The sequence below is a fragment of the Dermochelys coriacea genome, chromosome 5, assembly GCF_009764565.3.
Source record: "Dermochelys coriacea isolate rDerCor1 chromosome 5, rDerCor1.pri.v4, whole genome shotgun sequence".
NCBI lineage: Eukaryota > Metazoa > Chordata > Testudines > Dermochelyidae > Dermochelys > Dermochelys coriacea.
The window spans coordinates 109,617,558-109,640,492 of record NC_050072.1 but is presented as its reverse complement, the minus strand read 5'-3'; the positions used below and the strand labels follow the sequence as shown (position 1 = coordinate 109,640,492).

General features: G+C 40.2%; 1 protein-coding gene across 30 annotated transcripts in view; it reads left to right on the top strand.

The window, feature by feature from the left end:
• The first annotated feature begins 1,392 nt into the window (after positions 1 to 1,392).
• The window catches only part of MPDZ (multiple PDZ domain crumbs cell polarity complex component), a 137,338-nt gene continuing 115,795 nt past the window's right edge, over positions 1,393 to 22,935 (top strand). For 14 of the 30 annotated variants that reach the window (XM_038402217.2, XM_043514335.1, XM_043514338.1 and 11 more), the window contains exons 1-3: positions 1,486 to 1,714; positions 14,125 to 14,196; positions 14,897 to 15,063. In XM_038402217.2, the coding sequence (XP_038258145.1) occupies positions 14,181 to 14,196; positions 14,897 to 15,063 (183 nt within the window). In that variant the 5' untranslated portion in view covers positions 1,486 to 1,714; positions 14,125 to 14,180. The other 16 variants (XM_043514323.1, XM_043514326.1, XM_043514322.1 and 13 more) reach the window with 9 other exon arrangements.

Genomic DNA, 22,935 nt, shown 5'->3' with positions numbered 1-22,935 from the left:
TTGTTGTATTTTACTCTAGGGATGTTTGTGTATATATATGAAGGGAACACAGTGATCTCCATCTGTGTTTTTTGGATATTATTTCAAATTCAAATAAAAGCTTGAAAAACCCCCCAAGCCCTCCCCTTTCGTTTAGCCCTACAATCCTATTTAATAACAAAAAAATATTTCAAGTTTTCTCTCTTCTTCCCTTCTCTGTTCAAACCCTGAACAAAATATCCCTTTCCCTGAACAAACATCAGGATGCTTGGTTCCCTTATCAACTTTGTATAGTATAAGACACCTATCCCTCCGCAATTTTTTTTCTCCATACGAAAAATCTCTTCACATTTAGTCAATTTTAGAAGGGAAAACACTAACAAAAAAACTGTAGCATACAAGTTGGGGAGGGGTCATTTATGCAGTCTTTTCTGAATTAATACAAGTGTTGCCTGAGTAAGAGATACAAGATTAGGCCCAAATGTACTAGTGGTAAAACCCATTTGATGGTGGAACAGTTTCTCAGAGGAAGTAGGGGAAACAATCACTCTGGCACTATTTTTTTTTCCAATTTCCTTTATACATTTCATTGCACTTGGTATAGTCACTTGCAATGTCATTTTTTGTGCTCTTCTCACAGTAAGGAGGAGAGAAAAACATTTTAAAAAATAGGAAAATGTGACTGCAAAACACATCCAATGAAGTGAGCTGTAGCTCATGAAAGCTTATGCTCAAATAAATTTGTTAGTCTCTAAGGTGCCACAAGTCCTCCTTTTCTTTTTTGCGAATACAGACTAACACGGCTGCTACTCTGAAAGCTGCAAAACCACAGTAACTGTCAGGAGAGGAGGCGGCTCAGACTGAGACAAATAACTTCTAAAAAATAGTTGGATTGCACGTTGATGTCCCTTTAAAATTAGAGTGGAACGAGAACTAGGTAAACGGCTATAGGGAATAACGCTTAAAAGCTGTGTGAGGCCAGACCAGCTTGAACCGAGCTTTTAAAAGGCCTCTAAAGCCCCAATCTGCCCCAAAGCGCGTGCATTACTTTCTAGACTAGAGCAGTCGTGTGTCTTTGCGGGATCGGGGCCTGCATTGGCAACCTCCAGCGGGCCGGCGCTAGGCAGCATTCTGCGTGCTGTCTCCACAAACGGCACGTGTGTGTGTGTGTGTGTGTGTGTGTGTGAGTGCGTGGGGGTAAGTGTAAGGTGTTCCAGGAGCCATCGCCCCCCGAAGACACGCCCGTGGCATGCGAATGCGGAGGCCGCCCCTTTGCAAATGCGCTCCTGAGCAGAGCAGCTCCGCGGGCCCCCCGGCATCTCCCCTCAGCAGGCAGGGCGCAGAGCAGACGCGGCGCAGCGCAACGAGGGCAGCAAGTGGGGCCCCCCCCCCCCCGTTGCTGGCGGCTGTTGTCATGGTTCCTTCTGTGCGGCCGGTTCCTACTTCCACTTCTGCGGGGCTCGGCTTAGGAAGGTCTGGGCGGGGGCGGGGGCGGCTCGCCGTCTAGCGGCCTGATGGTTGGGCAGGATTAAGTTTCATGGTAGCCCCTGCGTGTTTATCCTCCGCCTCCTCTCAGGGCCGTTACTTGGGGGCGGGGGGGGGGGGCAGGAAGGTCTGCCGAGCCGGCAAACGAGGGCCGCGAGGGGTCTCCTCCCCCCCCCCGCCGCCGCCGCCGCCCCTCTCCCTGCCTCCCATCCCCCGGCTCGGCTGCGGGGTGCCTGGAGCAGCAAGCCGGGTAAGCTGAGCGCGGCGGCGGCGAGCCCGCGGGGTGCCCCGGAGGGTAGCGCTCGCTCCGCCCGGGGAACGTTCGGTGGGCCCTAGGGAGAGGCGCCTGGGTGTCTTTGCCCCCTCCCCCCCGGAGGGGGGGGCTCTGCTTTTGTCCCCCCCCCCCCCCGGCTGCCCCTTTCGGTGTAACTGTAAAAGGATGCGGGGGGGGGAGGGGTTCGGGCATGTTCCCCTCTCACCCCAAAGAAGGGATTTAGCCATAACATCCCCCCCCTCCCCGGCAAAGTTTCCTCTGTGTGTGTGGGGGGGGGGGGGGCGCTGGGGTTGAGGCCCCCGGGTGTTGCTAGGAGGAGGGGAGGGCGCCACAAGGGCCTTGCGCCGAACCGGGGAAGCCGCTGCTGGTGGGCTGAGCCTGTTGCTTCTGTCTGGGGCTTTCGGGCGGGCGGCTGGCGCTGGGCGGGGGAGCGGGGGGGGGGGGCCGCGCTGGCTAGAGCCGGGGCTGCCGGAAAGCGCGGGGGAGGAGCGGGCAGAAGTGGGGGGGGGGGGTGATGCTCCGCCGCCAACGTTTCCTTGGCCTGGCTCTTAAGGGCGCGTCCCTGGGGGCGGCGAAGGGATACTGGTCACTGCTGCTCCATCGCCGGCCTGGGCCAGGAGAGATCCTGCTGTAAACAAAAAGCCACGTCTCCGCCGGGTATTGCAAGTAGCTTCTGGCGGGGGCATTTTGTAACCCCCGAGCTGACCGGAACACCCCCCCCCCCCCCCTTCCACCCCGCGGGCTCTGCACGCGCCAACCCTATTTTTGTTTTGGTATTTTGCAAACGATCTTATGTTACTCAGCTCTCCCCCCCCCCCCCATGCCCCCTCATTCAACATGAGAAAGTCTGAGCTCCGATTTAAGGGTGTCAATGAACATGCTGCACTCCTCATTTCCTGGAGTAGGCAGAAAGGTGAGACTGCAGGTTATGAGGCGCATCCCCCATCCACACCATCAGAATTTGCACGGGGCTCTTGGTCTGCTGGGAAGAAGAACTGCATGTATGGTGAATCTGAAAACCCTTTTGCTTTGAGTTGTAGTGAGTGGATGAACCTAGGAATGCACAAATCCTTCCCCAAATTCTTGTGATTATTTGTCTTTGAACCACTTGGCCAAAAAAGAAAACCCTTCTCCGCCCCTATTCCCCAGATTAGTGCCTGCAGGCAGAATGTTTGTATGAGAGACTCCATAAAAGCTGAAGTTGAAGAACTTGATGGAGCTACAAATAAGAAGGCAGAGGTATTTGTAGCCTATCTTGTGATAAATAAACTACATTTGGTGTTGGGAAATCGTGATGACTCTGTTCACAATTTCACTGCAATTTCAGGAATTCTGATCTTGAAAAAATACTTCTTTTAATCAACGTATTTAGATATTTTTCCAGCAGAGTACAAACAAGGGCCAATTTCTGCCCACAGGTAGTCATGTTTGCCCAGAGGGAATTGTGCACGGTATCAGAGGATAGAATTTGGCCTTGTGTCTGGATAACTTTATTTTATTTATTATGTTTACTTAGGTTTATATGCTTTTAAATACTTGAGAAGATTAAACTGATTACATAGGTGTGGCATAAACTATAATACTTTTTGAGGGAAAGGTAACATTGTTTGCACTCTATTTCATATTTACATTTCATGGGATGGACGCATTAGTTTTTGACTGGTGTTGTGATGTATTTCCCCTCCAGTTTTAAAAATGGTACCTCATACAGCACTAGAATGTTTGCCCCATATCACCTGCTGCCAGTTGAAAAGAAAATGTTAGCTTTAAAGTAAGAGGAATGTGAGGGAGAAGAATAGCAACCCCTTCCATGAAGTTTTGCTTGAGCACCGATTGCTAATTAGGGTCCATTATTATTATTTATTTGTATTACCTGGGGTCCTTAGTCATGGACCAGGACCCCTAGTTGCTAGATGCTGTACAAACAGAATAAAAAGACAACCCCTGCCCTGAAGATATTACAATCTAAGTAGTATCTATAAGGGTCCAATCCTGCTCCCACTGAAATCAGCGTTAAAATGTCCATTGATTTAATTTTTAGCAGGACAAGACCCATTGCATTACTATAAAAGCGGCAAAGAGTCCTGTGGCACCTTATAGACTAACAGACGTATTGAAGCATAAGCTTTCATGGGTGAATACCCACTTCACTCACTTCTCAAATGGACAACTTGTGGCCGGGGGGAAATCAAAACTGAAAAAGTGGGGGAATGTTACTTTAGAATAATGATTTGCTTTGCATTTGAAAAGAAGAATGGGTACAAGAGAAAAAGTAGTGTAGTTTTTAAATATTTAATTAAACAAATGATGTATTTAAGAAAATGAGCTTCCGCATTAATGTATTTATCATTAAATATCTGAGTTTGCATATTATATGTTCTGAAAACTTTCCTGATTAGCTGACAATTTATGTGAAGGGAAACGGGGGAAAAAAAAGTCAGTCACTTAAGAGAAAAAAACCTTTGTTAGCAAGATGGAGAAAATGATGCAATTTGTAGTGTTTTAGTTTAATGTGCCTAAGAAAATAAAATTATGAAATAATTCTAACTGTACAGACATATTCTGTTAGTGTTAAAATATATTTATTTGGAGAATTAGATATCCGGTGTGTGTGACTGTCATTTTTATTTTACAGCTGTCTGGGATAGTTGATGTTAAGTTGCTATAGCTGCCATGCTTATTTTTGTGTGGAAGAAAGGTTCAAAATGCATACTAGAGTAGGTATATAATGAAAATGATAATTTATATGATAGCCCAGGCATGGTCAGATAAATAATAAATATCACAGAAAGATATTTTCAGAGAGTTTATTTCTTTTTTTCCAGCATCCCAGTTTTATTTAGAGAGAGAAAAAATGCATCTACACCTAGCTACCTACTTTGGTCTTCCTACATGGATTTTTTCCCTTGCTGATTATTCATTTTGGTACCGTGCTAATGGTTTTCCTTTTTGCTAGCAGAGAAATGTGCCTATAATCAGTTACTTATGTCACTGGCTTTTATGAACATGCTCCCAGAACCTTACACTCCAGCCTACTATTGAGAAGATTTTTGTCTGAATACATTCTTCCTCCTTCGGTATAAAATCTGCCCTAGGCCATCTAATTGATATCAGCATGAGGAAACAAGAAAAAGCTTTGCTTTAATGCTAGTACATGCCCCTTATTTTTTTTTCTGGTTTTGTGTGTCTTTGAAATCCACAGAACACAGTTTAATGAAACTTTTTACAGCTTTCCAATTTATAGACCAGTTTGAATATTTTATTGTAGAATAAATCTCCTCACACACAGGCCACATTTTAATAATCAGATTTAAAACCATCTGAAGGCTTTCAGGATCATCCAATCCATGCTCCAAAAAAGTAAAATACAAAATACAGTTGTTACCCAATAGATTATGATTTCTGTGAAATTCACAAGAGTTCAATAAATCAGCTGCTTAAGTGACTTTTACGAGCATCCTACTGAGGTACCTGAAGTCAGCAGGCTACCATGTTTAATGAATATGACCTCATTAATTTTAATATTCATAGCAATGATATTTTTATTTCACTCATTGGGACTCCTACCCAGATCATATTGTAATATTTAATTTTGTTCCTTTTGTACATGTCTATACATTTATGTGTAAATATGTGCCCTCTACTATCTTGGAAAGAAAATGTGGGGCTGTTTTGGCTGGTAGTTGAGAAATAAGTGGCCCAAAAAGAATTAAGGTGCTAAGTTGGTGGAATTCTCATTGTTATTTGGAGCAGGTCTTTCCATTGAAAACATTAGCATAGACAGAGGAAACCTGTTACATAGTCTAATATGACATTGCAAAAATATGCTGAATTTAATAGTCTTTTAGTACAGAAGACATTGTTTTATATTTTCATGTCCTTCAGTTGTAAGAAAAACACTGAATCTTTGAGAGATCTCTTTTTGAACTGTTGCTTACTGTGCTGAGAACTATTCAATGTCCTGTAAAATATGTAGATGTTTCAGGAGTCCTAAAGGAAATAGTTCAATTTATAAATGTTTAAGAGTGTAAACATGTTTGGATTTGAAATACTAATGACCAAAGTATATTTGTTGAAAAGCTTTCCTTGTTTTATAACTTGTGGTTAGCTTTATAATTGGGTGAAGTGACACAGATATGTACTGTAATTCCATCCACGTAATATAAGTTTGCATTTCATATAGATGCTTTTTTTAAAAAGTAGATTACATTATATTTTGGTAACTTCCTTATGAAAAATTTAGTTCTCCTAATAGATTTCCATTTTATAATGCTGCTTGCAGTTGTTAGTAGTTAAAATAATTCTGAATAAATGGAATCAGGTACATTTGTCAGTGGCGGGGGAAAAAATCCTTAAACATGTTTAAAATTTTGAATCACGCTAAAAATATGCTTATTAAAAATTACGTGTCAGTAAATAAAATACTTGAATGTACTTGTGTCTTACCACAAAACAGATTGTAATATTAAGAACAGTTGTATAGATAACTTCTTCATACAGTGTTATGATAAGTTCCAATTAAACAGCAATATGATTTATACAAAAGTGTTAACAAGATAAAACTTATAAAAATAAACTAAATAAAACTAGAAGCTAATTTAAATATTTAAATTATTTTTCATCCATCCCTCAAAAATATTTAACATGACTTTTTAGTAAAAGTAAAACATTTTTATTCACTGTCATAATTAATATATGCTCAATGTATTCTCTTTTATTTTGTGCATCTTTTTTCATCTTGGTTCATACAAAATTCTACTAAATTTTCAGAGATTGGGAATAAAGCTTTTCATATTGACTTATTTACAGTCTTAATATGACCTACAGTGGTTTGTGAACTGTCAATTTTTTAAATACTTAATTGCTTTTTTACTTTAAGGGTCTCAAAATCCTCTTTTATTGGTGTAACTTTTAAAATTTAGATTTCAGACTTCTTGGGCCTGTCAGTTACATACTTTTTAGTCAAGGGAAATTTGCTTGGTTCATGAAATGTGTAGAACAGTGCAAATTGCTTTGCTTATATTAAATCCTCAGTGCAAATTGCTTTTGCTTGTATTTAATCAGTTCTCCTCCCATCATGCAGAAAGGTGTACTCTAGGTTCTACTGGCTGAGGGAACACGTGGTTAATCTCAAGCTGGAACATGGATGTCCTGTCAGTAAAACTCCTTTCTTGTGCCTTCCCCTCTTTATATCGCTCCTATGTTTTTTCTTACCTCCCTTGTCTCTGCTCTTCCCCATTTATCTGTTGCCATTCCCAAGTTGCTCCAGGCACCACCAGCAGAAGATTGTGATTTGTGCATAGCACTTACTGAGCACAGTGAAAGTGATACAGTCCATGCAATTCTTGTTTGTTTCACTCAACTTTTGTAGGCACTCCTAGAAAAGCACTTAAGGCAGTAGTATAGCCATGATTCTCCATGGAAGTGAAAATAAGAATATAGCAGGGTTCTGTGGGAAGAGTGGGATTTTCTTTATCCTGTGCCCAAATTAACCTACCTATGTACCTTAGAAACAAAATAACATGATCTAAGCAAAACAACATTTGTATGCCTTGTGGGAGCCCAGAGTTCAATGTTTGCCTCCCTCTCCGGGATTGCAGCCAACGGTGGCAGTGAGGCTAGGTGACAACAAGCTTACCTTTTGGAGATTGCAAGTTGTAGTGGCAGGGAGACTTGGCAGTAGATAGTAGCGTCTCCTACTTGTGGGTTGCAGTTTGTACTCAGTGCTACTGATGACAACCACAAGATGGCATTTGAGTGGCAGCCAAACAACTGGGGCGGGAGCAGGGGGGAGGGGGAGGAGGACTGGACAAGGATGAAAAAAGGCATGCTAAGCAGGCGAAATTCAAGTGTAAATGTAGATCGAACATTTGGAAATGTTGGCCTTAGTATATATAAAATGTGTGTCCTGAATATTCTTTTTGTTTAATTGAAGCAGATTTCTGTATAGTCTCTAAGCCTTATAGCCAACATTTGGGCCTGGATATCCATCTTAATACAGGCATTTCTGTTGTATTCTGAAAAACCTACCAGTACAGTAATGACTGTAGGATAAAGCCTATTACGGTGCTTTCTATCTTTGGCATTGCGTGTTTGCTAATCCAGCGCTATAAGCATTAGTTTCCAAGGTATTTATCTTAAAAAGGATTTGTGAAATACTAGATGGCGTACTAATCAATGAAGCAGGATGAACCGCTCTCTTGGAAATTATATGATCAAACATAAAAGAACTCATTAGATGTGGGCCAGTTTTTCTTTTTGGTGAAGCTTTTGATGGTTGAGTTAAATGGTTTCACTGCTGTAGTTAAGGGGGTACTGTCAACATAAAACTCATGGCTAGATTCAAGAAGGCCCTACTCCTGTTCCCGTTGATGTCAGTGGTGCAGGATCAGGCACTAAGTGTTCAAAGCTGCAACATGCTGAACACTTCTTGCCAATCACTCTGCAGACTTGGCCCTAAAGTTGAAATAAGGAGGTGTAAATTACAGTCTCCTGGTCCAACAAAGGAGCATTCAACCCAGAGGAGAGCAAGTGCATTGCTGCTGCTGCCTCCCTTTGAGATTATTTGAGGGGGACCAGCTTTAACTTCTATGTCTAGCATGTCGGAGGTAACCTCTCCAGGAGATTGGGAGGCACTGAATCTGCCCTCACCAAGCCTCTTTCTAGCCAGTATCACCTACATTTTGTTGCTGTTTTGGTCCCGCGTTGTCCTTCCCCAGCAGAAGGGAAAAGGTACTGCCACTTTTCCCACCTCCGTGTCCTTTCAGTAGCCTGTGCCATCATACACCATGTTGTGAATTTAACCTCATATTTAAATAATCATGATGATTGTCATTGCCTCTGCTGCTTAAATGATAACTGAATGATTATTAAAACATTGCTTAAATTATAACTTAAAATGTAAATGTCCAGTTCACTTTTTATTGGCTTGTACAATGATAACAGAGGGCAGTTTCACTTCTTTTTCCAGTTATTGAGGGAGTCTAGACCCTGCCACTTAGTTCTAATACCTAATTTTGTTGTCTTATCACCATCACCAACCCATGACTGCTGTTTTTTCTGCAATACTCTAAATTTTTTTACCTTATCCTCCCATTCACCCCACCCCATTTATTTGTTTTGTCCACCTTTTCTGTTACATCAGACAGTAAGCTCCCTGGGGCAGGGGTTGTCCACTGATTGATCTCTTCAGTGTCTAGCATAGTGGGACCCTGACCCTTGATTAGGGTTTATAAGTGTTAGCCTAATAAAAAAGACAATAGCATTAAATACTGCAGGCTCCATTGGTGGAGATTATAAGGCCAGGATTTTCTAAAGCACTCAGCATTGGCTTAACTCTACTCCCCATGAAATCAGAAGGAGTCTTATCATTGGCTGAAGTGGGAGCACTGAAAGCTTTTAAACATTTCACCTGAAAGATCTTGTTGTTTGATAAGTGAGAAGTGTAAGGTTATGCATTTAGGGACTAATAACAAGAATTTTAGTTATAAGTTGGGGACGCATCAATTAGAAGTAACGGAAGAGGAGAAGGACCTTGGAGTATGGGTTGATCATAGGATGACTATGAGCTGTCAATGTGATATGGCTGTGAAAAAAGCTAATGCGGTTTTGGGATGCATCAGGAGAGGCATTTCCAGTAGGGATAAGGAGGTTTTAGTACCGTTATACAAGGCACTGGTGAGACCTCACCTAGAATACTGTGTGCAGTTCTGGTCTCCCATGTTTAAAAAGGATGAATTCAAGCTGGAGCACGTACAGAGAAGGGCTACTAGGATGATCCGAGGAATGGAAAACTTGTCTTATGAAAGGAGACTTAAGGAGCTTGGCTTGTTTAGCCTAACTAAAAGAAGGTTGAAGGGAGATATGATTGCTCTTTATAAATATATCAGAGGGATAAATACAGGAGAGGGAGAGTAATTATTTAAGTTCAGCACCAATGTGGACACAAGAACAAATGGGTATAAACTGGCCACCAGGAAGTTTAGACTTGAAATCAGACGAAGGTTTTTAACCATCAGAGGAGTGAAGTTTTGGAATAGCCTTCCAAGGGAAGCAGTGGGGGCAAAAGATCTATCTGGTTTTAAGATTCTACTTGATAAGTTTATGGAGGAGATGGTATGATGGAATAATGGGATTTTGGTAAGTAATTGATCTTTAAATATTCAGGGTAAATAGGCCAAATCCCCTGAGATGGGATATTAGATGGATGGGATCTGAGTTACCCAGGAAAGAATTTTCTGTAGTATCTGGCTGGTGAATCTTGCCCATATGCTCAGGGTTTAGCTGATTGCCATGTTTGGGGTCGGGAAGGAATTTTCCTCCAGGGCAGATAGGAGAGGCCCTGGAGGTTTTTCGCCTTCCTCTGTAGCATGGGGCATGGTTGACTTGAGGGAGGCTTCTCTGCTCCTTGAAGTCTTTGAACCGTGATTTAAGGACTTCAATAGCTCAGACATGGGTGAGGTTTTTCATAGGAGTGGGTGGGTGAGATTCTGTGGCCTGCACTGTGCAGGAGGTCAGACTAGATGATCAGAATGGTCCCTTCTGACCTTAGTATCTATGATAATTTACCAGTCAGACATAGATAGCATAATTGTATAACACCCCAACACCTTCCTTATTAATCCAGCCAACGATAACACATAAATGACTGTTAACATTACAGCAACAGGTGTCCAATGAACATTGCTATAGTTGTGCATATTAGCATAGGCAATACTGATGAAGCTAGTGCATAGAATGGTTGTTAGAAATGGTGACTTCAGCTCTAGCAGAAACAGAGTAGTAGAATCTATGTCAAGTTAAGATAGTAAACTCTTAGGGGCATGGATTGTGTTTTAATCAGAAAAGTCTGTAAAAAAGCTGGATTGGCGCCTCTAGGTGCTACTTTAATACAAATAACTAATCAGAGTAGCCATATTGAAAATGAGAAAACAAAAAAGAAAATGCACCTTATTTTCAGTCTTCTCAGAGTGTAATACAAACAATACACTGAATCCTGCCCTCAAATACAGTTGTAAATTCAGCTATGCCTCCATATCTGAAGGTAGAATTTATTTGTCCCAATGAGCAGAGAGTAAAATACCAGAAAACTATTAAAAAAGACTTTTTTTTAAATGAGCCAAGAGCTTTTGTTGTAACTGCTCATGGTGTTTGTGTGGTTAAATACAGAGCGCAGCCAAGCCATAGTAGTGAAAGCTGTTATGATTGAGAAGCTACTGATTGCTCTGCTTCAGTCCTGGCCAGATTACTGACATAACCAACCAACAAAAGAACACAGTAGGCTTTTATTTCACTGTTGGGATCTGTTAATGAGAGACCCTTACTGAAATATGGAAATACCCAATTAAAGTAAATAATTGATTTGCTGACAAAATGACCGCTATATAGCAAGTATCCGGAACTTAAAGGATCATATAAACAGCAAACTCTAAAAGAGATTATAACATGACAGGACATAACAATATACTAATGAGACAAAGTATCTGGAACCTAACATTTTACATTTTATCTCACCAACCTCCCCCCCCCGGAATAAATAAAACCCAAACAAGCTCCTCATCTTGTGTGTATCAGCTTCACATATCAATACATCTATAAAGAACAATCTGCTTCTCATCCATTAACATACTCCTCTTTCAACATGTACAATGACAGGGCTGCTCCCATACCAGTTCCTCCACCTCTCACTCATCAATACTTTTTGTTCTATCTGGAAGAGAATTCACTCACAGGAGGGTCATCTCAATTTAGGTAGAATTTATTGGTGCTTGAGAGCGGATATAAGAGCTCCTGGCAAGTGGAGTCATTCTGACCAACCTTAAATGTTCATGGACTGTTCTAGTGTACAGCAGCTTTAGGATTGTGGACATCTTTTTGTGTCCCTCCTGAGCTGGGCTATGTGCTCTTTTGCTGCAGATGAGGAATGGGGACTTACTCCCTCCTTGTTTTCAAAATGGGGCTTGGCTGGGCTTGAAGGAAACATAATTGGTATGAATGGATTACAATGGCGAGAGAACTGCAGACTCGTCCATCAAATTACAGAAACCTCTCTATGCCCAAATACTTGCTTTGAATAAAGGATTTGATTTGATAAATTTAGGTATTTGCGTATCTGTCAAGAAAGGTAACTGGACAGACTGATTTTGGGGAAGCCAGTTCTTCTTCAATATGTAAAACTATCTAATCTATCCACTCTCTTATAAAATATAGCTATATGCAATATTATGGAAGCTGATCCAGGGAAACCATGGCCTCCTTCAGTTTTAGACTTCTTGAGATCTGATAGGCATGTATGAGCATTGGCTATGCCAGATGAAATGAGAGAACAAATTCATTAGTGTGTGGAGTGTCAGTTACTGCTTGGTGTGTCAGTGTAGTGTGGGTTATGAAATAAGGTTACTTTTCATTCAGTCACTTGAAGAATCTGAATTCCAAGCTTGATCTGAAGTGGTGAATTGCCATGAAAAAGACAATTCTACTAACTGCGAATCATTGGAAGCATCCAAAAATAAAATGGTGTGAAATGTTAAGACTTGTTGGAACTAAAGAGATTTTACACTTAAACTGTATTTAAACCCACTAGATTTTGGGTTTCTCTACTAACTCAAAACACAGTCCAGGTTTATCAGCCATTCTCCATTGTTCATGATTTGTTCAAATGAATCTGGGCAGGTAGAGCTTTTCTCAGTTTCTATGTAGGGAGGGATTCCTCTTACATTCTTATTCTTTCCAAACTGCATAATTAATTGCCCTGTGGGGTTGTTCTCCTGTTCCTGCCCCCATGCCTTCATCTGTGCCCCACCACATAGAATTCTTAAATGACCAGGTTCATCATGTCTCCCACCTCTCGGGTCTACTTGACAATACACTTCTTCTAAACCCCTATAGACCACAGTTCTTTGCAATTTGATATGTTAACCAGATTTAAGTTAGGATATAATATATTGCATATATATATCACATAGCAACATAATATTGTTACAGATACAGAGGTAATATCCATGTGATAGATACATTTTATCATGTACTTGCCTGCACTCTGCCCACTAATCCACCTTCCCAGCACCCAAGTGCTCCAGACTTGAGCAACTTCAGAAAGCACCATAATTAAATGAAAATATCAAAGAAATGTTTCCTCCACATATGGAATTCCTCCCCCATCTCCACCCAAATCTCTGCTGCAAATAAACTTGCATCTGTCTGAGAGCCAAGATGGCAAAATTCAATCTTGGACCAATGATGGATTTAAAATCCAACGTCTCTTGGTACTGTAGAGCTTGAGATGGGAATTATTCTATTCTAGTCCTGCAGGGCTGCAAGGTATTACATTTTAAACATAGTTTTTCTATTTTTAAAAAATCTATGCAAGGTAATTTTATGAATTTTTGGTGGTTCCTTCTGAGATCTTGTACAGTTGGCTTCATGGTAAGTGTAGCTCCTGACTTTTCAGGTGGATGGATTTAAAAAAAATAGACCCAATAATAATTTTTAAATCTTTCTAAAACGTTTGTAAAATAGTCTGTAAATATATAACATATACAAAAGACATGCTGGTATAGTGTTGCATAAAGATTTTAATGGAAGTAATTTTGGATGACATGCATAGCTTACATTTGGCTTCACTACTCATGAGTAATTGAGACATCTCAAACTTGTGCTGATAAAGATGTTTACACCAGCATGTATTCAGTATAAGCACACAACAATCATGGAACTAACAAGATACATACTAGTCTTTACCTTTCCATCCTTTTGGTTGTTTTGTTCTATCCTATCTTCCACCCTTTGTTTGTACATTTTCAGTTTAGATTGCAACCTCTTGACTAGAAGTGCTATCGGATTTTTGATGCTGTGTAAATAATAAATGAAGATACTGATTGCATGTATTCCTTTGAAACTCATAGTTTTGCTTTGTTTTGATGCAAAACCATGGATTCTGACAGTTGGAACTCAAAACTTCAAAACATAAATTGTGCATGTAACATGTGGAAATAGATATTGCAGGAAGTATGTCATGTGCTCAAGCAAACAAAGCCATCAAGTTTTGTACAGTGTCACTTGGAAACTAATTTGGAAACTACTCTGAAACTTGGAAACTAACTTTACAGCGTCTGGTTAAAATAGTAAACTACACCTTGCACATCAGTAGGCAAAAACACCATTGTTATGGAAATTTAGAAACATTATGAATATTCCTAAAAAACTAGTTTCCATTCTTAGTTTTCAGGTTCAAAAGTGACTTTCAGAATATAATCAGCTGCTAGCTTATTTTAATTGTTGAAAGAGTGGTTGTGTTGATTGTTTCTCAAGAACTTCAGTGTTTTAAGATTTGATTCTTAAAATTCTCTTAATGTGATCGCTTTCTTTTCTACTTCTGTTATTTTTAGGGAAGTATATTAGCTGCCATTTCCAATTTTCGGATAGAAACTGAGCAGTGGAAATCATGCTGGAAGCAATAGGTGAGGTTTTATGTTACTACTATATTATTGTGGCCGAACTAGGTTTATATGATAGATTTGAACTTAAGACATTACTGTATAAGATAATTGAGCTACATTGTAACAAACATAGCTACTGTACATAGAAATGTCTGATGTGTTTGGATTCTTGTTTTCATGCATGTATTTTGAAGTGCACATCATTTTCTAGGTTTTGTACGTTATTCCTTATGAGCTATCTCTTGTCATTGTCTGTTTCAGTTTTATTTTTTCATATTTAATAATAGAGCTAGATGGCAAATTGTGTAAATCTTTTGTGAAAATTAAAAACAAACCACAATATCTCTAATTAATGGTGTTCGTGTTACAACAGTCGATTGAAAGCTCACTAGCTGTGATTCCTGCACCTGAGTTTACATGAACGGTTTTTCACATATAGGACTTAATTCTGCATGGACACGTGCCACTACTATTGGCTTCTGCCCTTCTATTGATGTCCATGGGAATTGTACCCACGTAATTGAGGGAAGAATTGGTCTTTTTTTAAATTGTTTTTTGATGTTCAATATTTTTCACTTAATGTTAAAATTTGTAAAATATCACCCATCTCTAATTTTAGCTGGTAGGAAAGTGATGTTGTTTATATAGTCTTTGCTAGCTGCATGTGAGCTACTGTAAGCTTTTGTAAGCTACTGCTGACTGGTAATGAATATCACTGCAGATACACATCGGGCCCTGCGGGCAGTGGAGCGCTTGCAGGCGAAACTGCGGGAACGAGGTGACTTAGCAAATGAGGAGAAGTTGAGCTTGCTAAAATCAGTGCTTCAGAGCCCTCTCTTCAACCAGATTCTGAACCTTCAAACGTCTGTCCACCAGTTGAGAGATCAGGTAGGACTGTAGGATCTTGGGGAGAAGAGAAGAGATAAAATGTTGTTAAAGCTTATGTTTGTCTGATTGCTGCATGTGATAAATTAACAAAATGCGTGTTGAACAGTAAAATTAAATAACTAAAACTGAAGGGCTGATCCAAAGCCCATTAAAATCAATGGAAAGACTCCCACTGATTTCAGTAGACTTTGGCTCAAGTCCTGAAGCTCATGTATATGTATAGATTTTTCTAGCTGTTTGCCTGTAGCTTATTGCTGTGTACTGTAGGAAAATGATGACAACATGTGGAAAGTTGTCAGAAGGCTGACTACTACCACCACTCAAAAAAGAAGAAAAAGGATACAGTCATAATAAATTACTATAGAATTAGGGACAGATCGTTCGCTGTAATAACACCATTTACTTCCATGGAACTACCCCTATTTACATCAGATGAGAATCTGGGGCTTTATATCCATCAATTCGCATGCACTCTTCGTGTGATTTATCGTACTTGTAGGCAAGAATGCCATATTGTTTAAACATGGGTTTGCATATAGAAATCAAATCTGAGGATGGACAGTCACTCCTATTTTGCCTTCGCATTGAATGATCATTTTGGGCCAGATCCTGCTTCCCTTTTGTTACAAACACATGGAAAAGAAAGTTCTAAAGATCTGTGACCATGATCCTTTTGTGCTACACTGCATCTTTTCCTTAGTGGAGGTATGGCCTGTGGTGGTATAGAAAGACTGACTGGAGTGGCCATTACTTCTCATGGAAGGTTGAGATCCACAAGCACAATGGGGCCATTTACTTATACTGAAATAACAAATAGTAAGTAAGCAACAAAAAGGCACAAAATATGGCATTACATTTTCAGCACTTTATCAGCATGAGTAAGAAAGCAGACATTTCTGTTAGATTGGCTGGGTTAGATTTATTTATTTTTTTGTCTTGAGAGAGAGCTTGAGTAAAAATTAGTTTAATGAATAACATTTAGGACCAGATTGTGCATCTGCCTCCGCATCCAGCTGTTCCACTGACCTGAGTGAGAGGGACATAGCTATGGCTGTTGGATGCAGAAATCCCACAATTCCCTTCAGGTTAGCCCATGCTCCAGGGGCAGTAGGAGGAAGCAGTCCCTGTATTCTGAAGCGTATGGGACTGCAGCTCTGACTGGTCCTTGCTTGGGGAGTGAAACTGGTAAAAGATTCCTGGCTCCTCATACAGCTGTGCAGCAGCCAGGCATAATCTGGCCCTTGGTTTCCTGTAGTTCTTGGATTTAATCTTGATGCTATTTCACATGGGCAACAAATACTTTTGTAAAGTACTTACAACACTATTTTATTGTAAGTTTCACTCATCGTGTATTTGATATGGAGGAACTAGTTGCCTGAGAGCATTACAGCAATAATAATAAAATCTTACAAAAAAACAGTCTGTTGAAATTCTGAGGTGAATATAATGCACAATTAATGAATGAAAAATTAATGCTAACTTTAAAAAAGGCACAGAATGGGTTATGTGGTTGATGTCTGTAGAAGCATGCCATCTGAAATAAAGGTGCGCCAGAAACTGTTATCAGGAATTTGCTGAAAAGTGAATGGAATTTGTATTACTATGTGTTGGATGGGGAGATAAATGGGATTTTTCTGTATTTAAATGATTTTACTAATGTAGGTGAATGGAGTATTTATCAAATCTGGAACACAAACAGCCTGTTTGAGTGAGACAAAGTTTTAAAAGTGAAAGGTTTATCGGAGGACATACATATGCAGGTTTCAGAGTAGCAGCCGTGTTAGTCTGTATTCGCAAAAAGAAAAGGAGTACTTGTGGCACCTTAGAGACTAACATTTATTAGAGCATAAGCTTTCCGATGAAGTGAGCTGTAGCTCACGAAAGCTTATGCTCTAATAAATACATATGCAGTTGCACAGCTATATTCAGACATTCTGCTACTCTGATGGTGCTTGCAAATTGGGTGATTTTAATACAGTTTGGGTGTCCAGTAAGCTATCTGCATGTGAATTTACCTAATCTGAATGCACCAGCACGAGCAATAGCATATGCAAATATAGGTGTGCAACTGTGCATGGATCTGTTTTTAAAAATGCATCTCTCTCTGTCTCTGTAAAGAGCATTCTTTAGCTATAGTTTAAAAATAGGACATAAACTATCTGAGGTTGCTTTTTTTTATTTAAATGTTTTCAAACAATACAATTGACAATTATTTTTAAAAAAAGAAAATCAGGAAGCTCAATTAAAGAAAATCAAAATGAAATTCCCGAGGAATTTCCTAGGTTTCAATTTTGTCCAATCTTATTTTCTTTGTATGTGCTGTGTAAATGTTGTGCTCTTGAAATGATTGACTAAAGTTATTTTCTGGTGTAACTGACAAGGAAGACAAGTGGTGTACTAGAGCAGGGGTGGGCAAACTATGGCCCGGAGGCCGCATCCGGCCCCTCAGATGTTTTAACCTGGCCCTCGAGCTCCCAACAGGGAATGGGATCTGGGGCTTGCCCTGCTCCATGTGTGCTGTGGCTCCGCGTGGCTCCCAGAAGCAGCAGCATGTCCTTCCGCCGGCTCCTATGCATAGGGGCAGCCAGGGGGCTCCGCATGCTGCCCCTGCCCCAAGCTCCACCTGCACAGCTCCCATTGACCAGGAACCATGAGCATTCATGGCCCTCAGGCCAAAAAGTTTGCCCACCCCGTACCAGAATTAGGAAGGAAATGCAGCATACTTTTGTTGTTCAAGCTCTGTGCTCCTGTTGAGGAATGAAGTTGTATGATTTTGTGCACAGTAGGTATTAAGATGAACATGTCAAATTTATTTTCACTTGAAACTGAACAGAGATTTGAGCAGTGGTCTCTAGGATCTGAAAGCAGAAGAGCAGGTGCATTAACCTGTCCACTACTTAATGTTGTCTGAGGATTATTTATGTGATTGCCCGTCATGTACTAGGTGCTTGTTGAATATTCAAGAGAAGAGAAGATGAGAGAGACATGCAGACTGAAGTTAGGGGAAGGAGAACAATGATGGCAATTTAATATAAAAGTCCCATTGATTCACTTTAAACAACACTGCAGAAGTGGGTCTTTAAGAAAGTCTTGCAAGAGGCCCCTTCCGTGGCTACTCCCTGAACTCAGGAGGGGCTGTACCATGCATAGGGGCTGTGTGGGAAAGGGATGGAGGTGATTATGTGAGAAGCTTAATTCTTAAATGTATCTTTGATAAATTTTTAAAATTTGCTAGTAAGCCTCTAGGAGATCAGGTAAATACATAGTCCTAATATACAAATATCACTTGCACTGTACTTGAGAGGTCGTTGCCACCTCTTTGGGTTCCAGAAAATTAGACTCCCTGTTTTAGTTCACAGAGAGCCACTCTGTGTTTTCATTCCCTTATATTTCCTCTGTTTTCTTGAGGTTTTTATGCTTGCTGTCACCTTTCCATCCTTCTTATTTATGTTAATTGAGAATTGATCCCTTTCATCAGGAGAGATGGGCTTACTTGAGACCTCGAGGGTTTGAATTTGTTTTAGACGATTTGGTTTTGGTCTGCCGATTTGTTTATTTTGGTGTTGATGTTGTGCACTGCCTTTTAGTATATTGCTTAGATGCCCTATAAATACTTTAATTAAAATAAACAATTTTTGTTGATTATTTTGAGATTCTTACAATGCAGAGTTAGGAGATGGAATAGGAAAAATACTTTCTCCCACTAAGAAAAACCATGGATTCAGTTCAGTTCCTAGTAACATCTTGTCTTCAGTACTCATTTGCATATAAGTGTACTAAAGCAACCAGGATGCTCTCTCCATCCTCCCCCCCTCCCCCAGCAGCCTCTCTCTTTACTGAATGTTTGCTTTCTGATGCTACAGAGCAAGCTCGGTGTTTGAAGATAAGGGAGAGACAGAAAAGACAAATAGAAATTCTGCTTTGTGGTTTGTTGAACTTCTCAAATTTTAAATAATTTGATTTAATTTTTCACCCTGTAAAAATATTCTAAACATATTAATCACCCAGCAATGGCAATCCTCTCTTCTCCTTTCTGTCTTTCACTCTGTGCTTCCCCTCCTCTCCCCATCTTAAGAGCTCAAGGCACTGCTAATGAGAAAAATCCCTTCCTTGGCTGGACTGCATTCCTCAGATTTTTCTCCCTTGGAACTATGACCATTTTACATATGATTCAGGAATGGAAAAATAACCCCTGCAATGCAGACATATGCTAGCTTGCCCACAGTGGTCAGGTGCTCAGTGCTGTAAAGGCTATACAGCAAAGAAATTAAACATAGGCACTGGGAAACAAACATTTTTTTGCCTGTGAAAGGTCATGTGATCAATAAGTGAAATTCCTGCAAAGCACTACACACAAAAAGCACTCGCAGTTACTGTTTTGTTGTGTTTCCACTGCAGTAGTGACAGTTGGTCCTCGATTCTGTCACGTGATCCAGAATATTTCACATACTCATAAAACCAAATTTACTCTGACCTAAAAACTCTCCATGTGATTCAGTGAGGTATGAGTGACAGGGGCAATCAGCATGACTCTTGGAACTGTGCTGCCAGGGATCCGGGTGTGGGGGACGGGATTCCAGGGATACAGAGCTGGCACTGAAGATTAAGGCTGCTATGTAGGTAATGCTGCTAACCTCTATTGAACGACATGCTCATTTTTAAGGAGTTCGGGTGGGCAGTGTTGGGGTTTGGGGGCCAGTCCTAAGGCCTTTTTTTATTTTTCTCTTTTCTTTTTTGAGTGCTCTGTACCCCCTACAGAAAAAAAATGAAGAGAAAACATTACCAAAGAGAACTTTGCAGAGTCAGCCTCTCATTTCAAGTTTTTCAGGATGATTGGACCCTTTATGATTATGCATGCATAATATGCTTGATTATTTTAGGAGACACAAATACCAGATTAAATACTGTATTGAGATCTGTGTGGTCTTGGGAAATAGTGACACCTGCTCAGCCTGACACACACAAACACTAAGTTTTAAACAAACTAATTTTGAGAGACCTAAAAATTCTGATTACCAGGATGTTTCTTTAAATGCCCATGTACTAAATATATGACTGGAATAGGATTTTTTTTATTAAAAACATTTTGAACAACCAAATGAAAGTAGTATTTGATTGCATTGAGAGTCTAACTATGCAACTGTAACGTAAGTTTTAACACACTGTGTAGTATCAGTGAATTTTCTTTTTGTCTAATGCCAAATTATGTCAATATTGCAGATGTTACATACAGTAAAGGAAAGCCAATCAAGGCAAATTAGCATAAGATAAATTATAGGACAAAGTAATGTTCCTTCTTACAGTACTTACATAATCATAGGACTATAAAGCTACTTTATAATGGCTTTATTACTGCCAAGCAGTTCAATTTATACGTTGTGAAAAATATTTCTTATAACCCAAATGCATCATTTTTGTAGGACTTCCATTTGTGGTTTAATGGCCCCCGGGAATAACCTCTATCTGTGTGATTAAGAGTAGTGTTCACCAGTGGTTCTCAGCCTTTTCTATACTGTGATCCTTACCAAAAGAAAACAAACAAACAAATCAGGATCCCCTTCCTATTTAGCCATAAAGAAAGGGAATATGGTCATGACCTTCCTGGTTTTCAGTTCCCCTGGGTGTTAACATCCTTCAGGGGAAGAACTCATGGCATATGCCAAGGGACAGGTACCATATAGCAAGACGGCTTTGCATAGTATCAATACTTAAAAACAAAACATTAAGTGTATGTATGTGTGACAGAGAGAGATTAAGTTCTGAATATGTGTGAAAAACTTTTTCAACATTCTTTCCCCCAAGTTGCGATCAGGAGTCAGAAGCTACTTTGTCTGACATAGTTTTCTGACATTAAGATAATCCCCATTGAACATTCAACTCAATTTCTTCAATTAGCTTTAAAGATAAAGATCACTGAAGTGGAGTGCCACCATCAATTACAGTAGAAGAGCTAGTATTTAATAATGCATCATAGCTGTGCTATAGTCAGAGTTTTGCTGAAAGATTTTTTTTAAGAAAAGAAGTCTTCTTGTGAGTGTAGTTTTAAGAGCATCTATGATTTTAGTCTTTTCTTAGAGTGTATCCAAGGGGCATGTCAGTATTCCTCCTGTAAATTCATACTTAGGAGAAGCTTTTCTCACCCTGTGCTTTTCATTTTTGGACACAGTAAGGGATTTTTTTTTCTTACCGAGCTCCTTGCCCTCCCAGCAAAATAAGTGATTTATTTCATAACAGGGAGGAGAAACAATACCGTGATCATGTAGAAGAGCTGCTGTTCCTAAAAAGGTCAGACCCAGGGAGTCACTGTGGTTCACTCCAGTTGGGATGCTGGTACATCTAGCTCTTCTATCTGCCAATATGGAAAGTTCTAGATGCAGCACAGGCATTACTGTCACTCTTTGTGGGGAGACAGGCTGCAGAGGGGCTGTTCAGAGGCAACATGCCCCACGTGAGATTGAGAGCACTTTTCAGTGGCAGCTGTTCCTAAAGAGCATGGTGAGAGGGCAGGGATGAGGCCAGTGGGTCTACAACTATGGGGATGTGCTGGTCAGGGATGATGGTAGAGGAGCATAGTTGCGTGGCTGCAGCCAGCTCTGTATGTTAGGAAGGCAGGATACTATTCTTCCTCAGCTGTAGGATGATCTTCTATGTAAGGCATCTCTATTTAGCTTTGTTCAGATGGTCCAAAATTTGTCTCTTCATCAGCGTTATTTTCAGACTTTCTGTGCTTTTCTGACTTTGTCTTGGAGGGCGATTTTACACATCCCATCAAAGAGGGTGGCTTGAGAACTACACAGACTTCCGTGGAGTATCAGGGAAAGGGGAAAATGGGGGCACTAAGACAGCATTTCCCCCACTCTACATGCTCAGGGTAAAATCTCCCCGGAAGGGAGGGTCCCTGCTAACCATGTGTAGCAAGAGACATCTTGGCATTCTGATATTAAATGAAGAATAATGGCCCCCAAGTATAAGTCTAAGGATAAAATATTGCATACACTTCTATTCGATTATTTTCATAAGTAAAACAGTTATAACACACATTTCTGAAAACAGTTGTGCAAGGTGCCTGTTGGGGTTTGCAGCTTTGGGTCCATGTGTTGTGACCTCAGATTGCACATCTAAAACTTTTTGGGTATGATTCTCATTTACACTCAGGCCACTTCACATTGCTCTGGGAGTGTAAAGGGACTGTAATGTGGGAGTGAATTATTACACCTGCTTTAAGGGTGCTTTACATGATTAGGAGTGTGTAAAATGGCCTTATTGTAAATGAGAATCAGGCCCTTTAAAATGTGTTATGATAAGAAACATGACTGTTATTGACCATTTGAAGATGGAGCATACAGAGAGGGATATAGAGCAAATAAAATGTTTACTAACCTTCAAACTGTCAAGTTATGTCACTTGTTTGGATTATGTTAGCTGCACAACAGGGAGTAGGTCATCCCTTCGTATCATTATACTATATTTGGTAGCAAGCAAGGATTGGGTTTTGAATTTAGATTCCAACGGTCAGATAGATTCCAAGGACCAGATTTTCAAATCCTGGCCTCCAGTTCTGTGGGTGTAAATTGCACAGACAAATAATTTTGGACATAATTTTCCGCACATAATTATGGGCCCATTAGAAGGTTAAATTTCTGACTTGAGGGTGCAATCAGGGATACAGATGTCTGAATTAGGGATTGTAACAGGGCATAGCAGAGCCTCTGCTCCAAAAACCACTCAGAGACCTTCTGGCTCAGCCCCTGTTGTGAGGAGTAGAAAAGAATCAGATGATTCATTATTAATAGAGATAATAAAATACGAACAGAGTTAGCATTTTGTGACAGAAAGAAGAGTCATAGAATCATAGGCAATTTTCAGCCCTAA